General features: G+C 54.1%; 3 protein-coding genes across 3 annotated transcripts in view; 2 read left to right on the forward strand and 1 right to left on the reverse strand.

The window, feature by feature from the left end:
* Window positions 1–2863, reverse strand: part of EAH_00043540 (coatomer gamma 2-subunit protein, putative) — a gene marked incomplete at both ends in the record, with an annotated part of 3583 nt that extends 720 nt beyond the window's left edge. Inside the window, one exon of the mRNA XM_013391697.1 lies at window positions 1–2863. This exon is cut by the window's left edge and continues 138 nt beyond it. Coding sequence (XP_013247151.1) covers window positions 1–2863 — 2863 coding nt within the window.
* A 1553-nt stretch (window positions 2864–4416) lies between these two features.
* Window positions 4417–5429, forward strand: EAH_00043550 (hypothetical protein, conserved; the record flags this gene model as incomplete). Its single annotated transcript, XM_013391698.1, has 5 exons — window positions 4417–4460; window positions 4572–4669; window positions 4793–4860; window positions 5085–5226; window positions 5278–5429. 5 exons carry the CDS (start codon window positions 4417–4419, stop codon window positions 5427–5429), a joined length of 504 nt encoding a protein of 167 aa, XP_013247152.1.
* Window positions 5430–6772: 1343 nt separating this feature from the next.
* On the forward strand, window positions 6773–8887 carry EAH_00043560 (hypothetical protein, conserved; the record flags this gene model as incomplete). Its single annotated transcript, XM_013391699.1, has 1 exon — window positions 6773–8887. One exon carries the CDS (start codon window positions 6773–6775, stop codon window positions 8885–8887), a length of 2115 nt encoding a protein of 704 aa, XP_013247153.1.
* Between the last annotated feature and the right edge of the window lie 1036 nt (window positions 8888–9923).

Consider the following 9923-nt stretch of genomic DNA (forward strand, 5'->3'; position numbering starts at 1 on the left):
CTGCTGCTGCTGCTGCTGCTGCTGCTGCTGAGGCTGGCAGCAGCAAACTGTAGCTGCTGCTGCTCTCCCCAGCACCAAGCAGCGGAATACTCATGCATGCAACTTGTCTCCAAGGAGACCCATCAAGAAAGAGAGAAGGTGCAGCAGCAGCAAGCGATTGCTGCTGCAGCGTGTTCGTTACTTGCAGCTCTAGCAGCAGCACCAGCGGAGCTGCTGCTGCTGCTGCTGCTGCTGCAGCAGCAACAAATACATGCAGCGTTGCCTCAGCCCCGTACTCTGCTTCTTCTTCTGTAAGAAGCTGCGGCCCTGAGGAGACGTGCAGCAGCAATCCATTGTTTGCTGCTGCTGCTGCTGTTGCTGCTGCTGCTTCGCCTGCTGCTGCTGCTGCTGCTTCGCTGCTCGCCAGCAACTGCACAATGCTCAACAGCCGCGCCTCCTTCTCTTCTGGTGCTGGAGCTGCTGCTGCTGCTGCTGCTGCTGCTCCTGTACCGCGTGCTACTGCTGCAGCCGGAGTTGTAGCTGTTGCTGTAGCAAGCCCAAGCTGCTGCTGCTGCTGTTGCTGCTGTTGCTGCTGCTGTTCATACTCCGCTTCCGTCGGCAGAGCATCAAGGTCTATCAAGACATCTGCTGTCTCCTCTTGCTGAAGCTGCTGCTGCAGCGCTTCACAGAGACAGCTGAGAGAGACAGGAGGCTGCTGCTGCAGCATATCCTCCAGGCATCCTTCTGCTTCTGTGCTAACTGTGCTGCTGCTGCAGTCTGCCTCCTGCTGCTGCTGCTGCTGCTGTTGCTGCTGGAGGGCTTCGTGCATTGCGAATGCTCTGTCTCTTACTTCATCATCTGGATCTGCTGCAGCAGCAGCAGCAAGCAACAGCAGCACATCTTGTCTTCTGCTGCTGCTGCAGCAGCCAACCTTTGCTAAAGCATCAATAGCTGCTGCTCTTCCGCATGAAGTCTCGAGTGTAATTCTATTAAAGATATATCTCAAGTACTTGCCGCTTGTCTCTGTTGCTGCTGCTGCTGCTGCTCCTGCTGCTGCTGCTGCTGCTGCTGGGGGGTCGTCGCAAGCCCAGCTGTCTGCTTCGTCTCCTAAGAGACACAAGACTCTGCAGCAAAGAGAAGTATATTCGCAGTCCTCAATAAACTCGCAAAGAAGAGAGAGACAGGTGTCTCTTGCTGCTGCATCGTGCTGCAGCAGCAGCAGCAAACCTTCAACAGCAGCAGCTTTTAGACCAAGAGACCCCTCTTCCCGCAAACATAGAGACAGATGCTCTAGCAAAGCTTTGTTCTTCTTCTTAAAGGACAGAGATAAACAAATAACTGCAGCAAACAGAGACAGACGAACTGTCTCTCCAGCATCAGGGTCAAAGCATAGAGGAGACACTAGCTGCAGCAGCCTTTCTACATTTGCTTCTGCTGCTGTCTTCAGCAGCACTGCTGCTGCTGCTGCTGCTGCTGCTTTGTTGCTGCCTCCTACTACTCCTTCAAGTGCTGCTGCAGCAGGAGACAGATAAGGTAAGCAGCAGCAGAAATTTGATAAAGCATCAATCGTACGAGTAGCAGCAAACCGCAGCACTGATTTGCTGCTGCTGCAGCAGCGAGCAAGAACAGCAAAAGCAGCAGACATATCATACGTTAAGAGTTTGCTGTAGCCAACCCATCCTCGTCGCTGCTGCTGCTGCTGCTGCTGCTGCTGCAGTTGGAGCTGCTGCTGTAGCTGCGGATGGACCCGTTGGAGCTGCTGCAGCAGCAGTTGCTGCTGCTGCTGTTGCTGCCGCTGCTTCAGATGCTGCTGCTGCTGCTGCTGCTGCGGCTCCTGCGCCATCGCAGCAAGAAAACAAAGCACTCTTGCTGCTTGCAGCATAATCATATCGTTGCTGCTGCGGAGACAGCTCTCTGCATGCAGCAGCAGCAGCTCTTGTGTCTTGCTGTCAGTATCTTGCTGCAGCAGGAAGTAGCTGAGGCGCAGCAGTACAACATCTACGATAGGAGATCTGTGCTGCTGCTGCTGCTGCTGCTGCAGCGCTGCAGCAGCAGCCTTCAGCTGCCCCTTCGTGTCTCCTTGCTTCAGCAGCAGCAGCAGCAGCAACGCATGCACAGCAGGAAAGGAGACATCTGATGCTGCGCAAACCTGCAGCTCCTCTGTCCACCGTCTTGCGAGCTCAGGAGACAGCTGTAAGAAAGCGAAGCCACAGAAGACTGCAGCAGAAGCAGCAGAAGCAGCAGCAGCAGCAGCAGGTGTGCATACACCCCCTGCTGCAGCACCTGCAACAAGACCCCCGCTACCACTACCTGCAGCAGCAGCACCTCCTGCAATTGCTGCACGTATATATCTCTCTGTCTGCGCAGCAACAGCAGCATCCGCAAGAGCAGCAACACAACGGAGGGCCCCACTCTTGCTGCTGCTGCTGCTGCTGCTGCTGCTGGCTGTGATAGTCTTAGTAAGAGAAGATGTAAGAACGAACGCCTCAGAAGCAGCAACGGGCAGCTGCCGCAGCAGCAAATGAATAAGCTGCTGCAGCTTCTCATATCTTGTGTGCAGCAAACGTGTCAGACTAAAAAACACTGAGCTTGCTTCTGCTGCTGTTAGCTCTGTCCCCTGCTGCAGCAAAAACAGCAGCCGCGTAGCAACACGGCAGCAGCAAACATAATCTGCAGGAGCAGCAGCAAAGCAGCGAGTCTCCTGCAGCACAGAGCCCTTGTCTATAACCCCCAAGTTGCAGCAAATGCCGCCTGTGCTGCTGCCTCCTGCTGCTGCTGCTGCTGCTGCTGCTGCTGATGCATGCGACAGCCCCAAACCAAATGACCCGAACTCAAGCTGCAGCGTACGCTGCAGCTTAGTGCGTAAAGAAGAAGCATTCAGCATCTTCCTGCTGCTGCTGCTGCTGCTGCTGTTGCTGCTGCTGCTGCTGTTGCACGCTGCTGATGCAGCTGCGCCTCACAATACGCACACTACGCCTCCTTTTCCTGCTGCTGTCGCTGCCGTTGCTGCTGCTGCTGCTGCTGCTGCTGCGTTGTTTGTCTTGCTGCTGCACCGCCTACCCTCCCCTGATGATGATGATGCTGCTGCTGCTGCTGCTGCTGCTCTCGCCGTTGCTGCAGCTGTTGAGCGTCAACCTGCAGCTCAGGCCGCCGCTCGTGCTGCTGTCGCTGCTGCTGCTGCTGCTGCTGCTTGTTTAATGAAAGCAGCAGCTAATGCATGAGAGAGGCCTACACAGAAAGAAAAAGAAATAGAGTTGCGCGTACACCCGAAACCACTAGCGGGAGGCGGCCTAACCCCCTGCTGCTGCTGCCGCTCTGCAGCTGCTGCTCCTGCTGCTGCTGCTGTGGTAGCTGCTGCTGCTGCTGCTGCTGCTACTGCTTATACACCTACGGGAAAGAGGTTAAGCAATAAATGCGTCTTTGTTTTCGCTATAAGAAAAGCATGCTGCAGCTCCTTTGCTGTGGCAGCAGCAGCGCTCTCCTGCTGCTGCTGCTGCTGCTGTTGCTGCTGTAGCTGTTGCTGCAGCAGCTGAAGAGCAGCAACAAGCCAAATAAAAGAGTAATACGGTGTATACACAGCTTAAACAAAACCTGCAAGAGAGGCAATTCATTCCGTTCTGCTGCTGCTGCTGCTGCTGCTGCTGCCGTGTCTCGGCCCTGCTGCTGCTGCCGCCGCTGCTGCTGCTGCTGCTACACATGCAGGTAGGTCGGCAGCAGCAGCAGCAGCAGTGGCAGCAGCAGCACCAGCAGCAGCAGGAGTAGCAGCAGCAGCAATAACCTCTTAAGCAGAAGCTTCTCTTTTTCACTTTGCTGCCTTGTCCCTATCGATGTTGAGTTGGGTTGTTGCTGCTGCAGCTGCTGCTGCTGTTGCTGCTGCTCCGCATGCTGCAGCAGCAGCAGCTTTATGACTTCGAGCAGCAAATAAACGTTTAATTTGCTGCTGCTTCTCTCTTTAAATATATTCCCTCATCGAAAGCAGCACCGACTCGCTGCTGCTGCAGCAGTTGCTGCTATTCCCGCTGCTGCTGCTGCAGTTGCTGCTGCTGCGGCTGCTGCTGCTGGAGATGCACGTGGTGTTAAGGACATGCAGCTGCAGCAACAACAAGAAGACAATCAGCAGCAGCAGGAACAGCAGCAGCAGCAGCCGCAGCAGTAACACCTGCATCAGCATCAGCAGCAGCAACTACGAAGCCTAAACCCTAAACCCTAAACCCTAAACCCTTACTTCGCAGTGATACACCTTCTCGCATGTCTCCCTTATGGGATTGCTTGGCGCCTGCTTAAGGATAACGAGGGTTTAGGGTTTAGGGTTTAGGGTTTAGGGTTTAGGGTTTAGGGTTTAGACTGTCTTCCCCGCACGCGCCGTGCCTGCCGCTGCCCTTGCCAGCCAAACCCTAAACCCTAAACCCTAAACCCTAAACCCTAAGGCGCTCGGCTATGGCGGGGCCTCGGTATAAGCCGTTTCAGTTTATCTGGAACAGGTAACAGCTACCCCTCTCCTTTAGGGTTTAGGGTTTAGGGTTTGTGAGGGTTTAGGTTCGTGAGGGTTTCGAGCTAGGGTTTAGGGTTTAGGGTTTAGGGTTTGCGTTCAGATTCAGTTACAGCGCATTCCATATACGAAGGGAGCGGCTCTACGATCGGCTATATGCTGTTGTTGCAGCAGCAATGATTGGGTTTACTGTCTTCCAGGGTAAACCCTAAACCCTAAACCCTAAACCCGAGTTCAAACCCTCTTCCCCTGTTCACGGCGTAGGGCGTATGGTTTGGGGTTTAGGGTTTAGGGTTTAGGGTTTAGGGTTTAGGGTTTGTGCAGGGGCTAACATAATCTACATCTGGCAAGATGCTGTGCATCACAACTATAGACACTACCTTCTTAAAGAGGTGCGTTATTAAACCCTAAACCCTCACAAACCCTAAACCCTTGCAAACCCTAAACCCTTACAAACCCTAAACCCTCATAATCAATAAACCCTCACAGATTTGTCTTCTAGGGCCTAGGATTTAGGGTTTTGAATTCGTCAGCCGCAATGAAGAAAGGCTTGGGAGGAGCTAGGGTTTAGGGTTTGTGAGGGTTTAGGGTTTAGGGTTTAGGGTTTAGGGTTTAGGGTTTGTTCGCCGCAGAAGACTCGCAAGGAATTGGCAGAGATGATTCGACTGGCGAGAGAAGAGGGGCGACTCCCTGCAAACCCTTCCAGCAGCAGCAGCAGCAGCAGCAGCAGCAGCAGCAGCAGCGAGTAGAGAAACCCCGTAAGCGTTTAGTGCCAAGGGTTTAGGGTTTAGGGTTTAGGGTTTGTACAGTTGACAGCTTGCCGTGTGACCGGAGCAACTCGCAGCAGCTGCAGCAGCAGCTGCAGCTGCAGCAACAGCTGCAGCAGCAACTGCAGCAGCAACTGCAGCAGCAACTGCTGCAGCAACAGCAGCAGCTGCTGCAGCACCAACTGCAGGAGTAACTGCAGGCGATATAGAACTGGCAGTAGACTTTGCTGCAGCAGCAGCAACAGCAGCTGCTGCAGCACCAGCTGCAGCAGCTGTAGCAATGGTAGCAGCAGCAGCAACAGCAGCAGCTGACTGGGAGCGCCGCAGCTGCAGCAACACCAACCGAAGCAGCACCATAGCAGCAACACCAACCGAAGCAGCACCGCAGCAGCTGCAGCAGCAGCAGCTGAAGCAGCAGCAGCAGCTAAAGCAGCAGCCGGAACTGCAGCAGCAAAGGCCGGGCATTTATAGTTGACTAATTTTGTTTTCTTCGCAATAAGCGATAAACGGAAGCCTAGGGTTTAGGGTTTAGGGTTTAGGGTTTAGGGTTTAGAGTTTAAAGTTTAGGGTTTAGAGGAAGGCACTCATGGACGGCGTAATACTGCTGTTTAGGGTTTAGGGTTTAGGGTTTAGGGTTTCGAGGAGACACAAGACACAGGCTCGACGCAGAGACGAGCTGAAACCCTAAACCACAAACCCTAAACCCTAAACCGTAGGCATTGCTGTTTATCTCTGTCCCTTTGTCTCTGATGCTTCTTCGTCTGTGAAAACCCTAAACCCTAAACCCTAATATTCGAACCGTGCTGCAGCACCTGTCGGTGGTTGCTGCTGCTGCTGCTGCTGCTGCTGTTGCTGCTGCTGCTGTTGCTGCTGTTGCTGCTGCTGTTTGTGATGTCTTCTGGATTTAATTGTGTAAGTGGCAGTGAAAAAAGGGTTGCAGCAGCTGTTTGCTGCTTCTGCTGCTGGATTTGCTGCTGCTGCTGCTGCTGCTGCCAGCCTGGTCACAGCCGCCACAGCAGCAGCAGCAGCAGCTGCTGCTGCAGCAGCTGCTGCTGCTGCAGATGCTGCTGCTGCTGCACTTTATTCATATGAAAAAAAGATATTATTGAGTCTTATGAAAGGTATTAAGCGATATTTCTGCTGCTATTTCTACTGACCTCTCTGCTGCTGCTGTTGCTGCTGCTGCTGCTGCTGCTGTTTACTTCATCCAGCCGACTGCTGTCAATACACCCCACAGCAGCAGCAAGAGCAGCAAAACGCAGCAAAGACACTTGAATTTTCTTGCAACTCTCTTCAGCTGCTGTTGCTGCTGCTGCTGCTGCTGCGAAGGCAGCAGAAGAACTCCGCAGCAGCACTGCAGCGGCGGCCGAAACCCCTAAACCCTAAACCCTAAACTATCACAGCTCTGCTGCTTCATCGCGTAAGGCGGTGTAGCAGCTGCAGCAGCAGCTGCTGCTAACAACAACTGCACTTGGAGTAGCAGCAGCAGGAGCAGCAGCAGCAGCAGCAGCAACTGCAGCAGCAGCAATAGCAACTAATGACTATCCCCAGCCGTTCTTCAAAGCGCAGCAGCGCCGCCACCGCAGAGCAGCGGCCCTTGCTGCAGCAATCAAAGAAGCATCAGACAGCAGCAGCAGCAGCAGCAGCAGCAGCAGATGATCAGCTGCGCAGCAGCACCTGCAGCGGCGACACCGGTTCTCCCAAGTCTGCCTCATCTGCAGCAACAAGCGAATCAGCAGCAGCAGCAGCTGCTGCTGCTGCCGCTGCTGCTGCAGCAGCAGCACGTCCTTTTCTGCCGGCTTGGGGCCCCAGCCAGCTGCAGCAGCTACGTGAAGCAGCAGCAGCAATATTTGCTGCGCACCGTCTAACACTGAAGGTGATTCCTGTGTCTGCAGAGCTGCAAGGAAAGTGCAGCAGCAGCAGCAGCAGCACCTCCTCCCAGCCACAGCAGCAGCATCAGCAGCAGCAGCAGCAGCAGCAGCAGAAGGGTGCACTGGATTTGCTGCAGCAGCAGCAGCTGCGAAACTTGAGAGATTATCTGCCTCGTAGAATCGCTGAAAACATATCTTTTTGTTTGTCAGATGTAAATCTACCTGAGAGCAGCAGGAACAGAAATCTGCCGCTGCAGCTGCTGCCTTCCGGAGACCCCACAGCTGCTCTCGCACCAGCTGTCTTGCAGGCTGCAGCAGAAGCTGCTGCTGCTGCTGCAGCAAAAGTTCGAGAAGAACATCAGCAGCAACGAAAGCAGCACGAAGAAGAAGGGGGTCCTGATATTAACAGCAGCAAAAACTGCAACGCCAACAGCAATAGCAACAGCAGCAGCAGCAACAGCAGCAGCAGCAACAGCAGCAACAGCAACAGCAACAGCAGCAGCAACAGCAGCAGCAACAACAGCAGCAGCGATCCCGTTGGTTCTGATGAATCAGGATCTTCAGGAGCGTCAGCAGCAGCAGCAGCAGCTGCTGCTGCTGCTGCTGCTGCAGTAATATCTTGTCGCAGCGGCAGCAAAAAGAGCTGCAGCAACATTCAGCGCAAGAAGTTGAGGTCGCTGATGGAGGGGCTAAGAGAGGAGACATTTTCGGGTTTCTGGCTGCTGCTGCTGACAGACAAGTACCGCCTGCAGCAGCAGCAGCAGCAGCAGCAGCAGCAGAAGCCGAAGCACCAGCAGCAGCAGGAGCAGGAGGGAGATACAGCAGCAGCAGCAGCAGCAGCAGCAGGTGGAGGGGGGCAGCTAAAAAGATTAGTAGTGTGCGGAGCTCTAATAGAGATCCTTGAGAATGAAGAGAGACAGCTGCAAGCTGTCTGGGCGTGTCCAAACCTCAGCAGCAGCAGCACGAGGTTGCTGCTAGATGTCTTCTTGCGTGTTGCTGCAGCAGAAGCATTTGCTGCTCAGCCCCACTCCAGCAGCAGCACCAGCAGCAGCAGCAACGGTAACTGCAGCAGCAGCAGCAGCAGCAGCAGCAAGAAGGATAAGGGGACGAAGAAAGAGAAGCGCAGCGACAAACACAAACACAAGCACAAACACAAGCAGCAGCAGCAGCAGCAGGAGGAGGAGGCATTGCAGCTGCAACCGGTGCAGCAGCAGCAGCAGCGGAAGCTGCTGTTTGCTTCCTGCAGCGATCTCTTTGACTGGCCGCGTCAAGCGGCCTTCTTAATTGCTGCTGAAGAGCTGCAGGGATGGAGACTTCACTGCGAGCTGCTGCTAGAAGAATCTGCTGCTGCAGGTGGTGGTTCTGATGGTCGTGCTTCGAAAGGCTCTGGAGCAGCAGCAGGAACAGCAGCAGCAGCAGCAGCAGCAGCAGCAGGGCGGCCTGAATTTCATTACTTTTATGCAATAACCGAGGGTTTGCTGCTGCAGCAGATACCTTCTCAGCAGCAGCGGCAGCAGCTGCTGCTGGAGCTGAGCCCTCACGAGAGGCAGCTGCTTCCTCAAGGGTGGGTGCAGCAGCAGGGTTGGCTTGATGTGCTGCAGCAGTTGGCTGCTGCTGCTGCTGCTGCTGCTGCTGCTGCTGAGGTGTATGCGCACCTCCCGCTGCTGCCGCAGCTGCTCGACATACCACCGCTTTCGGTTGAAGATGATGAATGCTGCGGCCTCTCTTTAAACGCTGCGCTGTCTATACACTCCAAATTGCAGCAATATGCTCAGCCCTAAACCTGCTGCTGCTGCTGCTGCTGCTGCTGCTGCTGCTGTTGCTGCTGTTGTGGAAAGGTGTGGGTGGAGGCTGCCCAGCTGTGCGTACACCGCAGCACAAGCTGCAGCAGCAGCAGGTGGTACAGCAGCAGCAGTTGATGCTGCAGCAGCAGCAGGTGGTGCAGCAGCACCAGGTGTTGCAGCAGCAGCAGCAGCAGCTGCTGCTGCTGCTACTACTGTCGCGGCCCCGTGCTGCTCCTTCTCCTCTCAATCTCGCCCCAAGCAGCAGCAGAAACAACAGTAAGAGCAGCAGCAGCAACACCGGCAGGTGCTGCTGCTGCTGTTTGCTGCTGGAAGCAGCAGCGCTAGATAGACTGATATGAAGAAGCCTAAGTGCTCTTAGTGCTTTTGCTGCTGCTGCTGCTGCTGCTATTGCTGCTACTACTGTTGCTACTCCTGCTGTTGCTGCTGCTGTTGCTGCTGCTGCGTGGCTTGCGACGGGATTTGTATTGCCGAGACAGACAGACAAACAAAAGATATAAACAAACAAACGAATATATAAACAAACAAAGATATAAACAAACAAACGAAGATATAAACAAACGAAGATATAAACAAACAAAGATATAAACAAACAAAGATATAAACACAGACAAACAAACAGAGACAAACAAACCACCGTCCATCGAGTCGCATAGCCCCAGCTAAGGGCCTATCTTCGGCTGTTAGCTAGCTAGTCAGCTAGCTGCCTAGCCAGCTGCCTAGCTAGCTGCTCAGCCAGTTGTCTAGCTAGCTGCTTAGCTAGTTAGCCAGCTAGCTCGCTGCTTAGCTAGCTGTCTAGCTAGCTGCTTAGCTAGCTGTCTAGCTAGCTGCTTAGCTAGCTAGCTAGCTGCCTAGCTAGCTAGCTGGTGGGTGATGTCGCCCTGTAGCTGCCGCTCGATTTGAATTGGGACAGCAGGGCTAGGGATAGAAAATTAGGGTTTAGATAGGAATTAGGGTTTAGATAAGTATTAGGGTTTAGATAGGAATTAGGGTTTAGATAAGAATTAGGGTTTAG

The sequence above is a fragment of the Eimeria acervulina genome, genomic scaffold, assembly GCF_000499425.1.
Source record: "Eimeria acervulina Houghton genomic scaffold, Eah_scaff584, whole genome shotgun sequence".
In the NCBI taxonomy this organism is placed as follows: domain Eukaryota; phylum Apicomplexa; class Conoidasida; order Eucoccidiorida; family Eimeriidae; genus Eimeria; species Eimeria acervulina.